Source organism: Alligator sinensis, unplaced genomic scaffold, assembly GCF_000455745.1.
Source record: "Alligator sinensis unplaced genomic scaffold, ASM45574v1 scaffold203_1, whole genome shotgun sequence".
Classification (NCBI taxonomy): domain Eukaryota; kingdom Metazoa; phylum Chordata; order Crocodylia; family Alligatoridae; genus Alligator; species Alligator sinensis.
The window spans coordinates 908,537-932,852 of NW_005841949.1; the positions used below are offsets into that span (position 1 = coordinate 908,537).

A 24,316-nucleotide genomic window follows, 5' to 3' on the forward strand; every position below is an offset into this window, starting at 1 on the left:
ATCTCCTGAGATTTAAAGTTCAGTAAGATGCTAAGAAAAAGCAGAATGTGTTGCATCTTATAAAACAAGCAGGGGTGGGAGGTGGGAATCTCATAGAGTTCTGTCATCTTGGCCACTAGCTAGGCATTTGAATACTTTCACTCTTCCTTCTACGGTATTTCTTAATACACCCTGGAAAGAAAAATATAAATTGATTATTTAAAGAAAGAAAGTAACATAATCTGCCTTACTTCTTTTTGACTCGAAAGTGAAGGAGTTAAGTGAGAGGAAACAGATTTCTTCTAAAAAAGAAAAGGAAGTAAACGTATTAGCAAAATTACATAATCTTAATCGTCACAGTGTCAGGGAGGTGGGGCTGATGCTAGAAAGAACAGCACACGGAGTTTCCAGAAAGGTCAGCTGTACTCTCAGTTCATCCCGTACAAGAGAGGGGGTGAGTAGGAGGCGAATAGCAACACAGGACATCAGGTAAGTTTGACTATTTTATTTCTTCACTTAGGAGGAGGAGGAGCCTGAAAAGTGGCTGGATCCTCTTTGAAGGGAAATTAAAGTGGTTGCAGTTTCAGAACATGTCTGTTTAATATCTGTCTTGGACAGAGCACAAAGTATGAAGTTGCTGGCAGGCTGCTGAGACTAGATGGGACAGCCAGGGAAACTTGTTTTTTCCAATTATTTCCAAGCTCCTTAGAATGTCCCCAAAGCTGAAAGCAAAGGCAAACAGGCAGCAGAAGTGAAAGCTGCTTTGAAGGCTGCTTGGAAAGCTAGCAATATGCTCTCTCGGCAGTCTGGCTCTTAGTGTGCAGTTCTTAACTTGCAGTTCTTAACTTGCAGTTATCTTTACTGCTGATACGATCATGGTTCAGAAATGGGATGCTAGCAGGGGCAGTCTGTAGTCCCCTCAGGAAGCAATGGGTCATAAAGCATCTGCTATGACTTAGTAATGGCCACCTGGCCTACTAGTGACAGGATCCTAGGGAATCCCCTGCAGTGCACTTATAGCTGGGAGGAAAGAAAGGGGCTGTGATTTTCCCAAGAGTATAAGAAAGGAGTGAAGAGTTCAGGGTCTGGTGAAATAGACACCCAAAGCCAGGCCCTTGAATGGTGGAAATGACCAGACCTTCACAGAATAAAAACAGGTTCCACAGCAAGCAACATAATGATATTTGGGTTGCTTTTAGACCCATTTCAGATTAAATCCACTATCATCCCTTATGTGCTGATGTGATGTGAAAGTCCCCAAAACTTTTTTCAGAGAACAAAAAGGTGGAGTAACTGGAAGGGGGGGGGCACTCCACAAGGTTTTAGCCCAATAGCTTAGCTATTAGGGTACTTGCCCAGAAAGTGGGAAACCCAACAAGGTCTAGACTCCCTTCAGTAGGATTGGCCCTATGAACTGCAGGGCTCAAGCTGTGTAAAAAGTGGGGTCCCTTTAACACTAAGTCAGGCTGCCTCTAGCTTAACCTCCTTGGCTAAATACAGGCATTTGGAGAGGTTAAATCAGGTTCAGAATGGACACCTGATTTAAACTTAGCTCATTTTGGTGCTGACATTTAGGGTTACCATACATCTGGGTTTTCCTCAGATATGTCTTTAGAATTTTTTCTAAGTTCCAGACTCCTACACCTCTGCCTTTGTGTGGCGTTTTATATAGTTCAGATTCAGATTTCTATATTTCACCCATTTCTCTGAGATAATCTTTTGGCCAGTTGAGTAAATAGCAGGGAAACTGAGTGGTGACCTGTGACCATTGTTCCCTCCTAGAGTCACCTTATTAGCATTGGCCTCTGCATCTTAAAATCCTTTAAACTGACCCTCACAATCTGCTTTTTTCACATGGTAATCATTGTGATTCAGACTGAACTGCTTATGGGGTCATAGTATCTGTTAGGAGGAATGTAGTGACACACACAGAACAACAAAAAAGGGTGAGGTGTGTTCAGGATCCCCCCCCCCCCGCAGTAGTTTTAAAGACTTACACAGAAGTGCATGCCTTTCCAGGTTGAATAGGATTACAACAGTGAATAAGTGCCTGTGATGGATCCCTTCTAAGCACACTCAGAAAAACAAGTCTAGTTATGCAGGTAGCAATAAGATCTAAAATTCACATAAATATCAGCAAGTGTCACGGGTGTCTAAATTTAGATGGGGAATAGTTACTGTAGTGATAACTGTAGTAAGTGTGCTAAGTGTGGTAGCACTTAGATGCATAAAGGTAAAATGAACTCTTTGGGTAAAGGCAATATCTTTTATTAAACCAACCAAATAGTTGCAAAAAAGTTGCCTCTGTGTTTAGACCAACATGGTTACAGCCTAGATCCCTGAAATAAAGGTAAAATAGAATCTGAGGCATGGCTGCTGTCCTGGTTGTTAGCAGAACCTCTGGAAACCTTGCAGGAGAGCCAGCTGTAGTGGAACTCCCAGCCAGGTATAGTGGACTCAATAGGTCTGGATGGTTCAATTGCCAGAAGGAGCTGAATTATTATCCAAAATGAGTGCCAACTCCAAATCTGGGTTGCAACTCATCCCTGTGCACAAAGCCAGTACAAGTTTCTGGTATCCTGAGAGCTTAAGTCAGACTTAAGCAGAAAACTGGAGTTTGTTTTAGCTCTCTCCACAAGGATGAATTGCATCCTCTTTTTGAGGCTCATCCATCGCTTAAGTCAGTGAGGCAGAGATTCAGAGAGGCTGTCCCACATGCCACAAGAATAGGATAGGATAGGATAATTATGGTAATCCTATCACATTAAGACAAATGAGTTAAAGGAAAAATAAAAGCCAGCTTTCTCTCCCAGCACAGTGTGCGCCATATTTCTGATGGAAAAATTCCCTTAATTTCAGACATGGAAATAGCAGAGAAGGTCCTGAGCATAGCCCAGGTCATCTACACCCAGTGTGAACATGTGAAGTACTGTCAGTCCCAGTGCAAACGCCTCAGGGACCGCATTCAAACCCTAATGAGACCTATAATGACTCTCAAGGCGCAGACTCCACAACAAATCTCCCCTCAAGTAGAAAAGACCCTGAAGGGACTGTTGAAGACTTTGGAGAAGGCCCAGGAGCTGGTGACAAAGTACAGCCAGAAGACATGGCTACAGAAGTTCTTTCAAGCCAGTGATATTAAAGAAGAGTTCATGCAGGTGAATGTGTGTCTTGGAGATGCTGCTCAAGGGCTCTCACTCCTACTGCAGGCTGAGCAGCAGCAGTCCTTCCTAAAGGTCTTCCAGCAAGACACCTGCAACAAGGAGGATGACAAGGACATCAAGGCCGATAAGGCCTTCTTGGAAGAGCTGCTTGCAAGTAAACACACAGTTTAAAAACTATTCTTCCTGACACCAAGAGAGGAAGTGGGCAACTGTATGGTCTAGAGAGCCATTTAGGGAGTTTTAATAAGCTGTCATGGACCAGTCAGCACCCCCTATACCCCACCGGGTCAGCACACCCCTCCTCCCCCTGCACCCTGGGGAGGTCACCAACAGGTCACCAACAGGTCACCAAAACTCTCTATATGGCTCTGCCCTGAGGCCTGACCCCACACTGTCACCACCTGGCAATCCAAGGGTCTCCATGGAGACCAGTGTGGGACCTACATGGGCAGGGTGCAGTTGGCTGGGTGGATGGGATGGGACTGTGGGCAGGTGGGGAGCGATGTCTGGGAGCAAGACAGGCAGGTTGGGGCTGGGGTCAGGATTGCAGGTGGTGACAGTACAAGACGGGGGCCCAGAGCAGAGCCGCAATCCACTCCCAGCATGCCTCTGCCCACAGCACCAGCACCCATTGCAGGGATGTGTGGGCAGCAGATCATGGCTCTGCCCTGGGCCCTGGCTCTGCACTGTCAAAGCCCCGCAATCCTGGCCCTTGCCTCAGCTCCACTGGTCCCACTCCTGGATGCCACTGCCCACCTCCCATCTCATCCCCTTGGCTGAATGCACCCTGCCTGCATGGGTCCCTGTCCAGTCTCCATGGAGACCCCAGTCTGTCCATAGTCCTTGGGCAGTGGGTGTAGGGTGGACAGGCTGAGGCGCCCAGGTAGTGGGGCCAATTCTGGCAGCAGCCAGAAGGAACTGCTGCTCCCAGGGCTGCCGAGAAGTGTAATCTGGCCACTGAACCAGCCCAGTCCTGCTGCATACCTGGGGGTGGCAGGACAGGCTGCAAGTGCCACGACCTGGGCTGCCCCCTGCACCTGGGCCAGGCAGGGCTGAGAGACCTGCCACAGGCTGGATGAAGTTACTTGGCGGGCCAGTTGCAGGCAGTATTTTGCCCACCCCTGCCTAAGAGAGTAGCTAGGATGGCCTGAGCCACTGAGTCCAGCTTCACATCTCCTGGTTGCAGACTCAGATTTGGCCTTTCAAACTTTAGGGCCTGGAAGTGTTCAGAGAACTGACACAGCAAAGGTGCTGACAATGACTAACACGTCCAATCCAACTGTGCTCTAAAAAGCAGTGATATACAACATCCCCTTCATATTCTACAGGCTTAGTCCTATATATATGACATAACTTATTTACTTGATTAGAAGACGAGACTTCCCTTCCCAGACCTGCAACAGCTGGCTGCCCACCCCACTGCCTCTGCATGCCCTGCCACTCTTCCCCTGCGACCCCTAGTCTCCCCCTGGTTCCGCTTCTCCCTCTCCCCCCACTCTGCCATATACCTCCTTACCTTTGCTCCACATCGACAGGCTCTGTCCCTGCTGCAGCCTGGAGTAAGATCCAGGCCTGGCTGGAGCCATGCTCTGTGCCCCAGGCTGCAGCAGGGACAAAGCCTACCATTGTAGAACTAAGGTAAGGGGTGGGGGGCAGGCAGGGGAGAGAGACTTTGTGGTGGGGAGGGGACCTGAGGCTGCAGGGGGCAGAAGTGGCATGGGGGAATGGGAAGGACGAATCAGGGCAGCCTGAGGCTGCAGGGATCGGGCACGATGGTGAGATAAGTGGGGGAAGGGAGGGGGATAGGTGGCAGGGGGCAAGGCGCCTGCCCCTCTCACTGCCTGCCCCACCACCTCCATACTGCTTGCTCCCTACTGTCTGTCCCTCACTACCTTCCCCATTGCCCTACCACATGCCCTCTACTGCCTCCCCCACTGTCTGCCCCACCACTACCTGCCCCATTGCTGCCCCCCTCATCACATCTTCCTGCACCACCTGCAGTACTGGGAGAGGAAGTGGGGAGGATTTAAGGTGATCCTCCAATAATTAGATTCAATACATAGAACGTGATAATAAATTTATCAATTTCCTTGTGTAGAATCTAATATTTGGGGGGGTGTCTTACATTTAGGGCCATCTTGTATTCAGGTACAGTACACACACGGGTATTTCAGAAACTAATGACAGTTTCAAAATAAAACCATTGCATGTGCAATGGTCATGTACTGGACCACATCATTTCTCTACACAGTCATAAACGGAGATCCTGTTTTTTCTGATCTAAAAATATCCCCAATTTTCAGATTAAAAAATGTAACCCAAAATCCACATTTTTCCATGATTAAAATGAAACACTAATATAGATATATGTATAGTGGTGTTCATTTTAATCAGGGCAAAATGTGGATTTTGGGTTACTTTTTTAATCTGAAAATTGGGGAATTTTTATGAGAGAAAACCAGGATCCCTGGTCATCAACGACAGGTTCATTTAACAGTGCTGCCATCAGTGTTCTCTGCTTCTGCATCGTTTCTCTCTCGTTGTACACACAATTGTTTTATTTCAAAATTGCTGTTACTTTCTGAAACACCTTCCTACACACATGCACACACACACACACACATACCTCAGAGCTGACGGAGGTGCTGACAGTAATAAGATCGTTTTTCTTTTTATTCCATTATCCTTGATGAGCTATGGAAGAAGGAACTGAAGTCTATTTCTTCTTAGGTATCAGTGATTCTGATTAGGGACCCTTAAGGAGTTACATACTTTAGAAAATCCTAAAACAAATAGATCAACTGCATTGCTTACTATGTTCCAATCAATTTCATTGAGGCAACTGGAGTGGGACAGATGGTGCTGAGAACCTACTCGTGACATGCAGGCCTTTAAGTGTTGATGCTGACGTGCAAGAAGGAAAGATACCAGCTTAGACTTTCAGAACCTGAGCTAGTGCAGGGAAGGCAGATAGGAAACGTGGTCTGTTAGGCCACTTGGGTGTCACTTTTCAGTGGAGAACGCCACTTTAAATACAGTAAAAGCTGTGTTAACTGGCATTTTACTAACCAGAATACTCTATTAACCGGAATTTCCAATATCTCCCAATACAAATCCTCACTTTAGCAACTGGAATCTTTGTCAAGTCTATCTGGCATGCACATCAAGTATTTGCACTACAAGTATGGCATTGTCTTCCATATAACTCTCAGATAACCAGAATTTTTAGATTACTGGCATCCCCTTTACTCCACTCATGCCAGATAACAAAGCTTTTACTGTAGTCTTAAAAATTAAGGGAATACAAGGGCCAAACCATTAACTCTCTCTGGACTCCCACACTGCATAGCCCCAGTTCCAGGACATGGCCAGTCATTCCCCTAGTGTTTCAGATATTTGGAAGGGCTGTGTAAGGACTACAAGAAATCCCAGTGCATCTCTCCCACCTGTTTATCTAAAGAGCTTGACTTCCTGCTTCTCCCTTTTCCATAGGCAGCAAAGAAACAAGAGATGCAGTGGATGATGTCCATAACAGTGTGAAAAATATGGATGGCAAGGTGGAAGAACTTACCCAAATGGTGAAAATGTGTAAGTTATCATCATAATTTTTTCCCTGTGGAAGGATCTCCTGAAGCTGATGACAATGCACATTCACCTTTGGGGCTAGTGAGTTCGCCATAATGATTCTCAGATGAATGGTTGCTCTTACCAGTCTGACTACAAGTACCTGCACAGGCTACTTCAAACTCAGCCCTGTTCCCATTTTGCATGGCTTTACCTTGTTACCATGTCAAGTCTGAAATCTGCCCAACCCCACCACTATCCACCTGGGGTTTCTCCTTTCCTCACGGGAGAAGCCTTCCCTAGTGATGTCATCTTGGTGGGAAACAAATTAGCCAAGATCTAAACAAGTGGGTAGTGGAGGAATCCTTAAAGTCTAAATCTTTCCACTGTGTAAAAGTTTCCCTTGGCTGCCTTACTATCTGCCCAGGCAGGAAGGCAGGAATGGGCCAATTTAAAGAATTCCAATACTACATACATGCAGGCTGACAATTACTCAAGTTGATTTTAAACAACCCTTTTTGCAGTGAAACATTAGCCCTCCTTCCCCTGCTTTACTTGAGGCAGGTTAGGGTGTTCTTGGTGTTTTGCAGCAATATGCCTTGTAGTTGTACAACACGGTTGTTTGTGTAGTTCTAGAAATAGGTTAAACCATATTTATTTGGGATGGTTTGGATCCTGCCTTATAAGATCTCCATCACTGGACAGGGTGTTGGGCGGGATGAAAGAGATGGGAAAGAGGGACAGATAGACAGGAAGAAGAAGAAGAAGAAGAGAGAGAGAAGGAAGAGGAGGGAGGAAGATGGTGGTGGGGAGGGAGGGAGGGAGAGGTTTGTGATTTGATATTTTGTCTCCCATGGAGTTCTTCCTGGAATTCTTATTTGGCCACAGTGTGGCTAGACCAGTGGCAGGACATTATTTCGGGCGGAGGGCTGCTTACCAAGTTTTAGCAAGTTGTCGAGGGTGTCATGGGTAGCTCCACTTCTTGACAGGTGCCCTGCCCCCCATCTTGTGGCTGGAAGTCCCACCCCCTGACCTTTGCCACTAGAAGTCTCTCACCTTGGCCCTGGAAGTACTCTTTTCAGCAAGGGGTTTTGCTATCTCGGAACCAGAAAAATACCAAATTATAGTTTAAAAAGTTAATATCTAAAACATTCATTAATTTGATTAAAAAAAATATTTTTGTCCTGGTTTACATGTGTTTGTGTTGTGTACATAGAGGTGATTGTATATAACAGCTAGAAATGAAGTCTTATTCTTGTATATTGTGTGGGGGGGTATAGGTTTGTGGGGGGCTGTGGGTGTGTGGGTATGCAGTGTGTGGGGGAAGGTGTGGGTGTGTCTGTGGGGGTGGATAGGTGTAGGAGGTGTGGGTGTGGGGTGAGGGAGCATATGGGCATGTGTGTAGATATGTGGGGGGTTATGTGGGGGTCTGCATGTATGGAAGTGTGGGGGGGATGGGTGCATGTGTATGGTGGGGTGTATGTGTGTGGAACTCACCCTACAAAAACACACACACACACACACACACACACACACACAGAGTCCCTCCCTACACACACACACCTGGGGTGCATCCCCATGCTTCCAAGTCCCGCGATGCAGCTGGGAGCCACGTGGTGTTGGAGCAATGGGGGGAGCAAGAAGGCAGGGAAATGTCTGGGGGTAGGGCAGGGCTAGGCTGCCCTGGTCCTGCTGATGACTCTCCCTGGGTCCTACTGCCCTGGCTTCTGTCATCTTTGACAGGCAGCCATAAGCAGATAAATATTTTCTAAATTGTTTAGGGGCCCCGCTGGCCAGATAGAATGGCTTGGTGGGCCAGATCCAGCCCATGGGCCGTATTTTGCCCACCCCTGGGCTAGACCATATCAACAACCTTGAAATCCTTCACCCTTCTAAATAGAAGAAATGGTCATATAAGCCCATCCTTTGTCTGTAAGATCCTGGCTGTTATGTTTCTTACCAAGAGCGTCATCTAGATTCCTTTTCTTTGTTCCTCTTTTTAGTTGTAGAAGAATCAAGCATGAAACAAGACAACACAGTTCCAAGAAAGGAAGTAGTTGAGATTATGATAGAGAATCTAATTAAGACCCCATGGACCCTCCTGACGGAAACCAGAAGCCATGTGATTTACAAAGGAGAGTACCACAAATGCCCTGTTGCCATCAAAGTCTTCCAAAATCCAGTAATCACCTGTGCCATGTGAGTTTTTAGCAAAGGTCCCCAAAAAATGGGGAAATAACTGTAGGAGTTGCAGTTGTTGATTTAGTGTATCACTGAGAGAGGCTCCAGCATTAAAGAGACAATGCAGCCCTTGACAAAGGAGCTAAAGCTGATAGTCTAATACACATGCTCTTTATCTGGGCTCTTTTGATGCCACAAACTACCACACATAACTGATAGTCCTTTGCAAAGTAGGGAGAGAGAGATACCAGAAACACAGAGAAGATGGAAGGCTAGAACAGCAATTTAACCTAGCACAAACACAGCCTTGGCTTACTGGGAAATGGCATGTCAGGAAGGATTCTGCAGCTGTCTCCTAGCACCTGGAGAATGTGAATGGGCCTCTGCTTTCCATAATTGCAGCTTCAGAAGGGGATTCAAGGGATGTGAAGAATTTAATTGCAAATTAAGCAGCAGTGCTGATGCAGGAGGTCCAAGTTAACGATGGCATTTAAGGCCATTATTCATTTTAACCTTTCCTTTCCCAAACAGCTGCCTCCAAGTATTCACTGGCACTGTGAGATGTCCTGGTATTCCCTCTGCTAGTGATGACATTTGCTGTTCAATGACTGGGCATAGTCTCTTACCATGAGGGGGCTGGGGGAGTGATTTCTGAGGTTCTTCAGAATTTTCAGTGGAAAGTAAAGAGTGAATGTATTGAAATTAAAAAGTTGGGTTCCTTGCAGGCACAGACACAAATCTCCACAGCCAGTGAATAATGGCAGACATCTCACTGACAAGTAATATTCCCAGAGAGTAAGAAACTAGTATCTCTTTGGAGGTCTGCTTTTTGAAGCCCTACAAAGGAAGCAATGGAAAAATTGAGCAGAAGGATATAGAATTATAGAAAAGTGGACTGGAAGGGACCTCAGGAGGTCATCTATTCCAACCCCCTGCTGAAGGCAGGAGCATCCCTATGCAAACTATTCTAGGCAAATATTAGTCTAAACCAATTCTTAAAAAGTTTGCAAACAAGCCTCTCAGACCTCTGTGGTGACCAACAAAGCACAGAAGCATGGAATAACCAAATGCTATCCTCTGTGTGCTGTAGCCTAGGGACCACAACCACAACTCCATGTATCTCACACTCTGACTGGAGAGCCAAGCCTTTCTATCAGCATACACCCCTCTGCCCCTGTAAACTTATCCCAGCTCCTTTAAGCTTTTTTTGTAACCACTGCTTCATCCTTTGGTTGCTGAGCATGGTCCTCTCCAATTTCCATCTGCCTCTGGCTACAGAGTTCTTCTTGTGATCTCTGAGTGAGGCCTGTGAGGTGGTATCCTAGGCTTCCTACTTGTGCTCTTCACAGACCACTCCAGGCATTGCTACTTCTGATGAATGCTTATCCAATCTCTTCTTGAAAACATCCAGTGAAGGAGATTCCACCACATCCCTAGGCAGTCTATTCCACTGCTTTGCTGTTCTACCAGTGAAGAAGTTTTTCCTAATATCCACTCTAAACCAACTTGGCTGCCATTTGAAGTCATAGCCATATGTTCTACTCTCTAAAGTGAGGGGAAAAAAGTTGATGGCCCTCTTTTTCATAGCGGCTTCTCAGATATTTGAAGACTACTAACATGTCCCCCATAATTGCCTTCTCTGCAACCTAAACATGCTTATTTCTCTCAACTTCTCATATGGATTGCCTTCCAAACTCTTTATCATTTCACTTGCCTGGCTTTGGACCCTCTCTAAATTTTCTACATCATTCTTAAGCTGTGGACCCCAGAACTTCACACACTGCGCTAGAACAAATATAACCAGTACCGAGCAGAATGGTGCTATCACCTCCCATGCCTTATACTTACTACTCCTATTGATGCAGCCCAAACATACATTCACTTTTTAGTAGCGGCATCACACTGCAGACTCATGTTAAGATCTTCATCAAAACCTTAAGATCCATCTCAGCACTGCTGCCACCCAGCCAGGTATCCCCCATTCTGTATTTGTGCCTTTGCTTATTCTTCCCTAAACTTCATCTTGTCAGCCCTAGCCCAGCTTTCTAATTCAAGGAGACCTTTCTGAATTCTACTTCTGTCTTCCATTATGCTTGCAGTGCTTCCCAGTATTATGTTGTCCGCAGATATACTCAGAAAGCTCTCTTTTCCAGTACTCAAATAATAATTAGGAAATATGTTAAACAACACTGAACCGAGGACAGGCCCTTATGGATAGAGACCTACCAAAATTGCAGTGGAAGTGCACTGTGTAGCAGCTCCTTTAATCTTGCAGTTTCCCCAACATGCCCCTGCAACTGCTTATTGGCAGAGGGGCCCTGTTGCTTGCTCCTGATCAGCAGGGAGATGAAAACTGTGGTTTTAAATATGGCACAGTTTTTGCCTCCTCCCCAGTCAGCAGCAAGGCCACCAGGGCCCCTCAACCAGTCGGACAGAAGGCAAAACCACACCGGATTTAAAACCGTGGTTTTTGCCTTCCCACTGATCAGAGGTGAGTGGCTGGGGGGTGCGCAGGAGAAACTGCAAAATTAAAGGAGCTGCCACACAGCTCACTTCTGCCATGATTTTGGTAGGTCCCTACTCATGGGACTCCACTTGAAACCTCCTGCCTTTCTGACAGATATCCATTTATATTTACCCTTTGCTTCTGGCTATTAAGCCACCTTGTGGTAGCTTGCAATCTACTCTAGTTACCTTATTGTAGTTTTTGTTTGCCGTGTTTCTTTAGTGTGTTTATGAGCAGGTTGTGTGGGACTTGGACAGAAGCCTTTCTGACATCCAAATACACTATATCCAGTGCATCCCCCCTAACTAGTTACTTTGCCCAAGAAGAAGATCAAATTGTTTGGCATAATTTATTCTTAGGAAATCCATGCTGGCTGTCATAATCAGCCTTTCCTCCTTCAGATATTTACAAATGCATTTCTTTATCATTTTCTCCAGTAACTTCCTGGGTATTGAAGTTTTTGCCTTTTTAAGGAGTGGCACTATGCTGGCCCTTTTCCAGTCCTCTGGTACCTGACCCATCTTCTATGACTTGGTAAATATAACTTCCAAGGGCTCTGGGTCTAGAAATAGATGTCACCAAATGAAGAGGATCAGCTGTGTGTGGTATGCAGGAGCACAACTGATCTGCTTAATTGGGTAAAATACACATTGCCCCTTATTCTGCCCTTAATGGTGTGGGACTAGGGGTGTTGTGTTCTCCCAGGACTTGAAGGGGCTGGTCCTGCAACCCCAGAAATTCCTAGGTAGGGTCAGGCCCATCAAGCCTGGAGAGTGCCTGCCCAGTTTTCCCTGTTTAATCAGATGTGTCCCCAGAGATCTTGGGAGTGGGTCTGGATCCTCAGGTAAAGTGGGGCTTTCCCTGTTTATCCAGACCCACTGCTAGGGTCTCCTCCAAGTGCATGTCTGGGTAAATGGGGAAAGTCTGACTCTCCCTGCTTACCCAGATGGGTCCCTGGAGGTCCAAGGGGCAGGTCTGGATAAGCGGGTCCCCACTGGAGGCACAGGACACTAGGAATTCTTGGGGTCCCATGCCTCCACACCAGGACCTATGAGCGTTCACTACTTACGGAGATCACCCTTGGATATTGGGGGTGGGTCTCTGCAAGCAGGGAAACCCTGATTCCGCCCCCCCCCGCCCCCCCATCAAGGGGTGCCCCAAGATTCCCTAGGGTTCCTCTCTGCAAGTGGGGAAGACCTAAGCAAATGCTCTGGGAACTTGAGGGTCCCTTAAGCCTCCAGAGCTCCTGCCCAGGGTGGCTGGAGAATGCAGGCAGTTCACTAGCTGTCTCATTGCAGCTTTAGTGTGTTCATGTGTAAAGACTAAAGCAAAGTAGCTGTTGAGCAGCTCTGCTTTCTTTGCATCTTCTGTTAAGGGGTCACCATGGCTGTTTAGCAGTGGACCCACAGCTTTTTGTTGTTCTTACCTTCCCTCTCCGGTGCGACTTATTTTTTTTACCTTTTTCTTCCTGACTTTGTCCTTGCAAGTTCTTGCTATTTCTTGGTGTGCTTTTTTAGTGATTTGCCTATCCTTCTATTGCTTCTGTGTTTTTGTTTTGATTTTGAGGCATCTAAGCAGCTCCATTTGTAGGTTAATATGCTCCCTACTTACACTCACACTTGGTTTATTTGGATAAAATATCTCTAGTCCACTTTTAACACCACCCCAAAGGATAGCACCCCTCTGGAACGCATTGGCCTTCAGCAGCATTGGGTTTCAGCCATGGAGATGACATCACTTCCTGTGGGGAACGGGTGGGGTTGGAGGATGTGTCGCTGATATCAGTCCAACCACTGGATTGTATTGAAGAGTTGTGACCCTGCCCCACTGGCTCCCCTAGTGTCTCCATATCTTGATATCTGATTGCCCTACTGCCTTTTTGCAGGACAGTGAGGGACATTTTCAAGAAGGAGATTGAAACCATGAAGATCTTTGAATCTCCAAACATCCTCCGTATGTATGGAATATGCATTGATGAGAGAGGTAAGGGGTGTGCATACTGGGGCTCCTGGGAGGGCAGGATCTAATTCACTGGTTCTTCATATCCTTTTCCACTCAGCACACCTGCCTCCTAACACAGTGTATGCCCCTCCCATGTTACCTGTGGAGGGGATGCAGTTTACCATTCCAGGCTTCAGTCCCTTCTGGTCACTCCCAGTAGGACAGTCATGGAGCAGAATGTCACTGAAACTTGCCACTGGCGTGGAAGCTCTATGATGCATCACTGTATCCGGGATAGACAGGGAAGTGTGTAGCAAAATAGGGTACAGCCCCAGCCCCTCCTTCCCTCCAGTTACTGGTAATTGTGACTTCAGTAGAAAATATCTGATCCTGTGAATTACCTTGGAGCAGAACATTTTCCAGGCTGTGCCAGAACTTTGTTCGGATGCTCAGAGAAGGAAAAGCATAAAGAGCTCTTTTCTTCTCCATGTTCTCTTTACCTAGGGGCCTGCTGCAAGTACCATTTCTGAGTTCTGCTGAGCAGAGGGTCAGTAGCTTCTGTGGCTCAGTGCCCTCAACTCAACAGGGAGGAGACAGAGTGATAATTTCCCTGGCTAGTCATGATAGCGATCAAATGTTGCACCCTCCCAAAGGGTGGTGCAATAGGTACCTTCTGCCTAAAGAGAAGTTGAGGAGGCACTGCCTTCCTGAAATATAATGTCTGCCTATTCTCCTACTGGGAGGATGCAGCACACCACTGCCTACTGACAACTGTGGCTATAAAGCACGCTCTTGTCCCATCAAAATATTGTTGCTATTTAATTTTGGGGCAGAGCTCAGCCTATGCAGACTGTGCACTGTGAATGAGGAAACTGAATACCATTTTATTTATCGGAGCTGTCTAATAGGGCTGTGAGAAATTTTGCCTGCAGTTTCGTTTTGACACAGTTTTGACTTGTTTTGAGCTCGAGACAGCAAAATCAAAACAAAACAGAGAGCTTCAAAACAGCCTCAAAATGAAATGAGGCAAGTTGAAACGTTTCAAATATTTTGAAATGTTGTGAGTTTTGAAGCTCAAGCTGGGCTTGCCTGCAGGGAAACAGAAACTAAAGTAAGGGAGGGGGAGGAGGGGAGAAGGTGGGGTGGGGAGGAGTGCTCTCATATTGACTGTAGCTGGCCAGTGACTGTGATCCTTGCCTGAGGTCCCTTCCAATCCCAGTGCTCTGGCAGAGGGATGGAAAAACTACATAAAAGGCAGCATTGTTTGAACTGCCCTGCTTTCTGCCTTGGTGTCAGTTGAGTGAGGGCGCACTATAGCGCACACAGTGTCACCCACCCATGTCACGAGTGTTGCCTGTCAGCAGCTAGAGGGACAGGGCCCCAGAACCCAGACTCCCCCTGCATCTATCTCCTTGAAAGCTGGCAGACTTCGTGACCTTAGCAGGGGCTACCATACCTGCAGTTTTCACCCTGCTGCGACTTACAACACACAGTGTCACCTATGTCATAAGTTTTGCTTGTCCGCAGCTTGAGGTGCAGTTTCCCCCAAACCCCTGCACCTATCTCCTTGAAACCTGGCACGCCTCATGCCCTCAGAAGGGGCTACCATTCCTGCAGGTTTCATCCAAATCAGGCCAGAAATTACAAAGTTATAGGCTGTTTCAAGCTTCCCCATTATAGCCTATAGGCAAAACATCCAAACAGCATCAAAACAGCGAAACTGTTTCAACAAAACAAAACGGAACAGCAGCTTCTAATTGAAACGAAATTCAAAATGAAATGCTGTTCCGTCGAAATGTCGAAATGCAAGTCAAAATGGAATGGTGCCGTTTCGCACAGCCCTACTGTCTAACTAGCAGCCCATAGACTGTGTGATCCACAAGGGGTTAATTCGCAGCACCGCCACACCCCAGACTCCCACCCGACTGCTGCTTCCCCCATTACTCCAACTGCAGCAGCAGCCCATATCTCTGGGCTCGCCTTCCCTCCTCCAGCTTCCACCCCCTGACCCTGCCTCAGAGGGTGACACAGCGTGACGTGGTACAGCCGGTGGCCCAAGGCACCCTTGTGATGCAGAGCAAGGTGGGGATTCTGTGGCCAGGTATCTGAGGGCATGTGTCATACAGCAAGGGGGAAGTTTTATAGTGCAGTTCAGGCAGCATGCAGCCCCCAGCCACTTGGAAGTGGGACAGTCCTGTTATAAATTATTTGGGGGTTTTTTAGCACCTGTGTAGTGAGTAACTTCTACATGGCATTTTAACATGAACTCACCAGCCTTGACTGCCCAGGGCACTTCTGTTTATTTCTCAGATGTAGGTAACATTTGTGGAGTATTTTATAAAAGTTTTTTCTATGTGAGACTGTAGCAGGACCAGGCACCAGGAGTGGCCGTGATGTCCCCTTGGTGACCAAACAGCTACTGCCATACTTTGGTTCTAGGCACCCTCCCGTCCTTTCTCACCTACCACACCTACGTGCAATTGTTAGATTATTAAAAGAAAGCTGCCTAAGGGTCCAGAACGTGTACTCGTCCTTTCTTTGCCAGCAGATCACCTCCTGGACCCCACTAGCCCAAACCCAGTCTGTCAGTAGATGGGTCCTCTTGGCCCATATGTGCCTGAATCACCTGTTGCCTTATGGGCTATTCACGGCCTCTGACCTCCCCTACAGCCATACCTATGCCTTGCAGGTGTTATGCATCATCATTCCAGTTGAACTGTTGTCCCTAAAGTCACCAGGCTACCTCAGGCCTTTACTCCCTTGGTAGCCCTTCCCAGCTTCCACCCCTCTGCTCTAGCTGGTCCCTTAGCCAAGGCCCACTGTCCTGGACCTGGCTTCTGGGATCCAGCCCTGTCAGCTGTTAGTGTCTCTCTGGGCCTCTGGACCCTTGTTTTTCACTCAAGGCCCCTTGCCCCAGAATTCGCCCTTCTGAGCTGCTGAGTCCCTGCCCCTGGTTCTCACCCCACTTGGGCAATACTGGGCTTCCTGGCCCTGTCTCTGCCCTGCTAGGGTGCTGGGCCCTCTGCTCTGGTCAGTGCCTTGAGCCTGGCTGTAACAGAAAACTATTCCACCACTGGGTCCCAACATAAGCACCAGATCCACAGCTGTATGTAACAACACTTGTCCTCTCCGGGTTATATCCCCCACAGGCACTCAGTATTTTACTGATGTTCCCAGAGCAGCTCCACAGTGATGCTCTGTAGCTTTCCTGGTCAGGAGCTCCTTCCTCTGCAGCTTTCAGAGGCAGGCTGATTGCTTGCTGTCAGGCACTGGCTTTATGTGCCTCCTATGCCCTACCCATCTCATCATATGGCCCTGCAGCCTCTCAAGAGGTGTACCTTTCCTGTGTCTGCTGACCTGCCTGCTTTCCCAGCTAGGGCTTACATCAGCAGTCTGCAGCCCTTTGCTTCTAGGCTGCTTCCCTGTCTGCCCTGGTGCAGTTCACTGCTCTGCTTCCACTCCCTGAGTGAATTGCCCTCCCAGGGCTAGTCCCCGCCTGCAGCTTGCTGTTATTATTTGCTGGCAGCCAGATCCTCAATAGCTAGCTGGCCTCCTGGCTGCAAGTTCTCCCACTGCCTTGGTGGCAGTGATTCCTGGCTAGCTGCCCTCTCACAGCTAGCCTCTATTTAGCTGCCCAAGGCCCTAATGGCAGAGTTCTCGCTCCTTAAAGTGACAGGAGTCTCCAGGTTTTCGGTCACAGAGACAAATGCAGAAGATTTCATCTATTTCATAGGGCTGGAAGGGACCTTGCAAGATCATCGAGTCCGGCCCCCTGACATAGGCAGGAAGTCTGCTGGGGTCAAATGATCCTGGCAAGATATATATCCATATGCCTTTTAAATAAGTCCAGAGTAAATGCTTGCACCGCCTCTGGGGGGAGTCTGTTCCAGACCCTGGACACGGTCTGTAAAGGAGGTTTTCCTTATGTTCAGTCTAAATTGGCCTCCCAGAAGTTTGTGGCCATTCGACCTTGTTATCCCTTGGGGAGCCCTGGTGAACAACTGTTCTCCCAGGTCCTGGTTCACACTCCTTATATTCTTATAGGCTGCCACTAAGTCCCCTCTGAGTCTGCTCTTCTCTAGGCTGAAGAGTCCCATGCCTCTCAGCCTCTCCTCATAAGGCTTGCTCTCTTGGCCTTTGATCATGTGGGTGGCTCTCCTCTGGACTCTCACAAGCTTATCTACATCCCTCCTGAAGTGGGGGGCCCAAAACTTAACACTGTACTCTAGCTGTGGCCTTGCTAATGCCGAGTAGAGCGGGAGGATGACGTTTGAGATGCATCGGTGGATGCATGCCAGAGTTTGGTTTGTTTTGCCAGCTATGGCATCACATTGGTGGCTCATGTTCCTCTTGCGGTCAATCAAGACCCCTAAGTCTCTTTCAATCATGGTACTAGCAAGTGGAGCACTGCTGAGACTATAAGTATGATGCTGGTTCTTCCTCCCAAGGTGGAGCACCTTGCATTTCTCTGCATTAAATGCCATCAGCTTTTGGTCTGCCCATCTTGTGAGCCTGTCCAGGTCAGCTTGTATCCCCAGCCTATTCTCCAGTGTGACCGCCTTCCTCCATAGTTTAGTGTTGTCTATTGAAACAGAAAATTGAAACAGAAAAACTCTGTTTCAATATTTCTCTCCCTTGCTCCAGCTCAATTTCTTTCCCCAGGTTTCTTTCTTGAGTCTTCCTACCCACCCCTTATTCTAATAAATTTGCACATATTTTAGAAATTAACCCTTTTTCTCTTGAGTCCACATTTGGCAATTGCTCAAAAGGGTCAAGTGATCTAGTAAAATCTTTTTATATTTATTTTGATTATAAAATTTCTAATTTGAAAATAGTGAAAAAGGGACTCTTACCTTCTCAGAGTTATCATAAATGACTCGATAAAATGTCACATCCTCTCCAGGGAAGAGTTGGCTTAATTTGTTAATACCTGTTCTGACTTGTACAGAATTGCGTGTTGGGTAAGTTACAGGGAGAAATTTCTTAACCCAGGATTTTTAATGAATAATGAATTAAGTATGTGAGTTGTGTCTCATGAGAAGCTATCACCAGAGGTAACCATTCACTGTACTTTTGTTTTGATCAGAGTCAAGACCTCATTTCTCTATTGTTATGGAGTATTGTAGATATGGGACCTTGAGAGAGGTCTTAACAAAAAACCCTGAGCTCTCCTGGGATGATCGCATTCAGATGGCACTGGATGTAGCCAGAGGTATCTACAGGTACTAAACATGGCCAAAAAAAGTGAATTCATTTAACAGTGTGCCAACACATGCCTAAATTGGTCTCAAATACAGGTTTCCCTCACTTTACGCTGTACATGCATTCCTGGAAAATGGTGCATAACTCAAATTTGCATAAAGGGGACCCACTTTACAATGTAACAAATAGGGATATGTTCCAAGACCTCAACTGTACTGACTTCCAGACCCATTTCTATCACTTTTACAAGACAATTTTGGTACTGACCAACAACAGACAGTACACACAAGCACAGGGCACTATCATAATGGGGATGGCAACTACAAAAATACATGTCACAGACAACGAGTGAGGAGCACAGATCCATACAGGAAACTATACTTTGGTGTGTGTCTCTCCCACAAGGCACTGCACAAAGCAGCTGACTGTGGGTTTCCACCACACTGATCACATAAAAATGAATTTACCTCACGTATAATGAATTTTTGGTATGAAAAGAGTCATCACATAAGAGTGAATTTGCACATACAGAACCCACATAAAGCAAGGAAAACCTGTACAGGCAAGTCAAGGTAACTGGCATGTGGGCAATCAAGTTGCAATCACCTTCAACATACACACAGTCCCTGGCATAGAAATGAGTAGCTAGTGAAATGAAGATGGGTGTGTGAATGAAGATGCCCAGACTTTCTGATATTCTGCAGATGTCCTTTGCTTACAAATCTGGCCTGAAGCCTGGTGGTAGAAGCCTTGTTCCTCAGTTGTCCATGTTTGCAGTTGTTCAGGATTGGAGGAGAGAGTGGAAAGGCAGAGATGTGTCCATTAACAATATTTTCTGTAGGTTGCATCATACAGAGGTGAAGCCTAGATTGCATGGAAGTATCAGTAGCATCAAGTTCCTTGTTGCTGAAGGTTACTGTGTGAAGGTAAGTGTTCTCTTGTGAAAAGATTCTGACAGATCTGACATTGGTTGAAGGCTTTCCTGTAATTCTACTCCTTCCCCCGCAGAAGGATGTCATGATCTCCAAAGTAACAACTCAGGCACCCACCGTTTCATTGTTACCTACAGAAACAGCATTGTGTATTTGCACGTGTGAATTATGTAATTCACATTACATAATTACATAATACACAGCTGCACGTTTACACAGCACTGTCCTCTTCAAGCCTTCGTGCCACATCCTCTCCCAGGACAGTCATCCAGAAGAGTGTCTTTTGTTAGTTATTTAATTATGGTGACATTAAATTAAGTCCATTTTACACAACTCCCAAATTTGATGTATGTACAATCTTGTACTGAAAATATACTGCTCCATCTCTCATACTGTAAGGATTTCCTGCTGGCTTTGTGAGGAATATCTGGTGTGTGTCTTTGAAAATCAGATCAGTGTCTTATTGATTATTACTACTAATAATTTGTACAGTAGAACCTGAATCATTCACAAATGGGTGGTTTGTAGCCCACTTGATAAATAGCAGGTTGCCAAATTAAAAATGAAATACTCAGCTGTTTGTGGTAGCTTTTATGCCAAAGGCAGGGCACCACTTCTCCAATCAGCTGAAGCTCTTCAGTGGTCTGACACAACTAATCAGAAAGTGAATGTTTCAGAAAAAAATGCTAGAGCACCTCAGCAGCCCCCTGCAGATGTTTATATGCCTGGTTACTTTGTAAACGCTCATCTTTGATGGGGATGGAGAGAGATAACAGTGTTTATGAACCTAATCCTGTGAAGGATCCAGGTTCTACTGTATTACCATAACGAGTGGGCCTCAGGACCCCACTGTATTATGTGCTGTACAAACATGAAACCTAAAAGTTGTCCTTGTTCCAAACTTAGACTTAGTTGTCTAAAAAATGGATATAGGTTCCTATCTTTAAAATCCCACATTTCCACATGTTGGTTTCAGTGAGTGTATTTCTATCAGCTGTTGTTTGCTGCCATGCATAAATGTGACTGCTTGTACAGGGATAACACACAGTAAATTATATATTGTCATAAATAAGGTAAGAAGGAAAACAAGCAGAAGGGAGTGTTGAGACAGGTTTTGAATAACAACGTGGAATTTTAAACAGAGTGAGAAGCCATCTAGTATCCATCATCCCTGACAACAAAGCCCAGTAGGAAAGCCCAGTCCAAATAGGCCCAGTAGGAAAAACTGTTAATAGACAGAGCTCAGTGGTGTGAATAATGTTTGGAAATGCTGAATTAGTGCAAAACACAGTGATGTCAGTCAGGTAGAGTACCTTAACCCCTCTTTCCAGGGATTTATCAATTTTCTCTGCATCCTGAAGGATCCTCACCCTCACCTCCTTACTCTTATACATACTGGGCATGTCTACACATGAACCGTTACTGCACAGTAACCAAAAATTACTGCATGGTACGGGTGCGCATCTACACGTGTGTGCCCGTAACGCGCATAACTATGGCGACTTATGCTGATTTGGGCATAAATTTGCTACCTGCATGATGCAGGTAGCAAATTTATGCCTAAGTAGTTACTGCACAGTAAGGCACATGTAGACGCTTTACTGTGCAGTAACCCTGTTTGTGTGGACTTACATGGCACTAACTTTAGTCCCAAGTCAGTCCACACACAGCATTACTATGCTGTAACGTGTAGATGCCAAGCATAAAAGCTGCTTTTATATGTGTATAATACATGTGTAGACATGCCCACTGACTCCTTTAAGTGATAAAAGGCTTGGAAGGTAAGTCATATGAAGTGAAGTTGAAAGAAATAGGCATGTTCAGCTTGTGGAAAAAGTAAGAGGGGAAGTTATTTAAATCTTTAAATATTTGAAAGGGTATGTAACAGGGGACCTGAGCCCTGTTACTCAGTCAAAGGAGTGAAGAGAGAGGAGGTCTTAATCAGAGTACCCAATGCCTGTGTGAAAGCAAGGGGGAACTCTGACTGATGACAGCAAAGGGAGAACTGAGAATAACTCCAGAGAGAGAAAGACAGAGATTGTAGCAGTCATTTCTGGCTGAAAGGGCCCATGCCAGCCAGTGTCCTATTGCTTTAAGCAGACCAAGCAGCAGGAGCACGGGTGGCCCTTTGACTGACAGCCCCTGTGGAGTGGGGAGGACAGAGCAAGGGATTGGAAGGGAGAGGGGCTCCATACACATAAGCCCTGCCCCCAAAGCTGGAGCTAGCAGTGAGGCTCTGCGGCTGGCAGGGGAAGCAGCTCTCCAAGGAGGGCAGCAGCCCAACAGCCTTTTGCTTTCTTCTGATACTTGTTTACAAGGTGTGGGAAGACTGTTGTTAAAGTGATAGCTCACTTGCTTTCGATGTACTGTTTACCCAGAGTGGGAAGGGTTTTTTGTTAAAGCAATGGGTTGCCTTTGTTAGAGTTGACCGGTAGACAGGAGTGACTATAAGGAGTGAATGAGGAGACCATAGTGGGGTGCTGGCTGGGCACAGCCAAGCTTAGAACCCTGCCAGGGAAGGGTGTAAGCCAGAGAGGGGTGAAACCAGGGCCATTGTCCCAGAATCTGTGTGTCCCAGAATCATAAGATGGGACCCGGTGCCATGGGCCTGAGCTAAAGGAGCCCAACTAGAAAAAAGGGGGCAGAGACCAGAAAGGTGAAGACTCTGACAAAAGCTTGGAGGCCTGGGGAGACCAGAGAGTGTACTGAGGCAAGGTGCCTCATGATGAGCAATAACTGGTAGCACCTGCAAAGCATGGGCCTGGGTGTAAGAGCCCTTGTGGCAAGTAGGATCTAAGGAAATGACCACAGGGAAAAAGAAAAGAGATCATCGTAGACTCACCAGCCTCCTCCCCTCATTACAAGTAACAAAAAAGCATGGTAGGTGAGGAAGCAGGGCAAGATCCCAGGAGGCAAGAGCAAGAGCCAGACAGGACTGAGGTGGCCACTAGGGGGCATCACAGTAATGCCAGGCACCTTACCTATTACAGGGTACCATAAAGAAGAGGGAGAATACCTTTTCTCTATCACTGCAGATTAAGATGTGTAGCAATGGCTTGAAGTTGCCAAAGTAGGCCCAGAGCAGCTGAAAATTGGAAGGACCATGCTCAGCATCAAGAGAATGAAACAGAGGTCCACAACCAGCTTGGTTACAAAGAAGATTAAAAGAGCCTGAATAAGTTTATGGAGTAGAAAGGATTACAGAAAGGGAAGTTTTGGCTCACCAGCTAGGGAGTGTGATGTGTGGAGTTGTTTGCTATCCCCAGATTGCAGAGTAGAGTGGAGTCTATTTGGTTTTTCCATAGTTCTGAATTTTGCTGGCTGTTACATGAAGCTGGGAAGGATTTTCCCCCCTTCCTGTTCCTACAGCAGTCACAGGTATTTTCTGGCATCCTCAGAAGCATTGTATGGCTGGCTGCAGCCAAGACTGAAGTCAAGACTGGGTGTGCCAACAATCCTTCTGGGACTGAAACTCGGAGGCTTCTGGTAAGAGGGTTGTGACAAAAATATAACCCCAGAAAGGAACTTACCTGGGGAAGAAAATGAGCAGAGCTGGTGCAAGGCCACGCTGAGCCGAGGAAGCAGCGGGCATGGAGCTGTGGCCGGAGACAGCACTGTGCCAGAAGAAAAAGCCCCCCAAAAAACAGCTGATCCAGGAGAAGCCAGGATTGACTTCTGTGCCGGCGTAGGCGTGCTTTATGGCCATGTGCCAGTGCCGATTCGCTGGCTGGCCCACGGAACAGGGAATAAAAACCCCTCGGGATGGGAAGCCCAGGGGACTGGAAGTGGGTTCCCTTGCAGGTACCCAATGACCCAGAGCAGAGCCATGCCCCACTGAGGGAAAGTGGTGGCAGCCCTAAGAGGGGGTTTCTGGAGATTTTTCAAGCCCAGAAAGACAGTATTACTTACCTGAGGCAGAGCCGTGGATTCCTGTTGTCTCTTGAACGGATTGGGTTCACCAGTAACCTGCAGAGAGATGGAGAGACAGCTGTCCATGCCACCGCAATGACAGAGTAAGGAAAATGGAACTGACACTGGGAGTCAAGGTAACCCAGGGCTGGGAGGAGACGAGGTCAGGCCCACTGAGGCAAAAGCTGAGTGAGGCTAACTGACGTCCATACATGTTTATACAGTTTCAAACAGTCAAGACACATGTACCAACACCGTGACCAACCCCAGAAGACCGGGATTCAACATCATTGGTTGGCATTAGGTGGGGTGTAGGAGAGGCGGAGCCCCGAAATGGGAAGACTGATGGGAGGATTGAAGGAGGGGACCAGGAGGTACAGAACATACATCTTCCTCCCTACTAAATACATTTATTCCAGCAAAAACATGGCAGGCGAGAACCACTGAGGACCCTCTGGAATCCGACTCGATAATTGACCATCTTTCCTGCGGACAATGGTGACATCCGATAAACCGGTACGCACCAGACATTCTGGTGAATGGCACGGCTGATTACAAGGGTCTTGCCCCTCCACTTAGAGTCAGAGTTATCACGACATTTGAGACCAGGAAAGAATTTCATCTCACAGCCAGATTGGCATGGACTATGGGGAGCTTTGCCTTCCTCTGTAGCAAGGGGCCTAGTCCTCTTCCTTGGAGCTCTTAAGCATATTTTAACAGTCCTTACAGCAATGGGATATGCACAATGCCTTCATTCCCCTGCTCTACCTGAGGCAGGTTAGTGTGTTCTTGGTATTTTGGAAAAAATATGCCTTGTAGTTGTGCAGCATGCTTGTTTGTAGTTTTAGGAATATATTAGACAAACACTTGAATGGGATGGCTTGGATTGGGATAATCCTGTCTTGAGTAGGGGGTTGGACTAGATGATCTGGTGAGGT

At 46.7% G+C, this 24,316-nt stretch overlaps 1 protein-coding gene across 4 annotated transcripts in view; it reads left to right on the forward strand.

Moving 5' to 3' along the window:
* The first annotated feature begins 319 nt into the window (after nucleotides 1-319).
* Nucleotides 320-24,316, forward strand: part of MLKL (mixed lineage kinase domain like pseudokinase) — a 31,426-nt gene continuing 7,429 nt past the window's right edge. For 2 of the 4 annotated variants that reach the window (XR_003093209.1, XR_003093210.1), the window contains exons 1-8: nucleotides 320-468; nucleotides 2,839-3,297; nucleotides 6,636-6,731; nucleotides 8,711-8,906; nucleotides 13,280-13,377; nucleotides 18,422-18,557; nucleotides 19,379-19,463; nucleotides 19,546-23,894. Coding sequence is in view for 1 of the 4 variants with exons in the window: in XM_014518294.2 (XP_014373780.1) it covers nucleotides 2,841-3,297; nucleotides 6,636-6,731; nucleotides 8,711-8,906; nucleotides 13,280-13,377; nucleotides 18,422-18,557; nucleotides 19,379-19,463 (1,068 nt within the window). In the remaining 3 variants the exon portion in view is untranslated. Of the gene's footprint in view, nucleotides 469-2,838; nucleotides 3,298-6,635; nucleotides 6,732-8,710; nucleotides 8,907-13,279; nucleotides 13,378-18,421; nucleotides 18,558-19,378; nucleotides 19,464-19,545; nucleotides 24,156-24,316 lie in introns of all 4 variants that reach the window. The other 2 variants (XR_003093208.1, XM_014518294.2) reach the window with 2 other exon arrangements.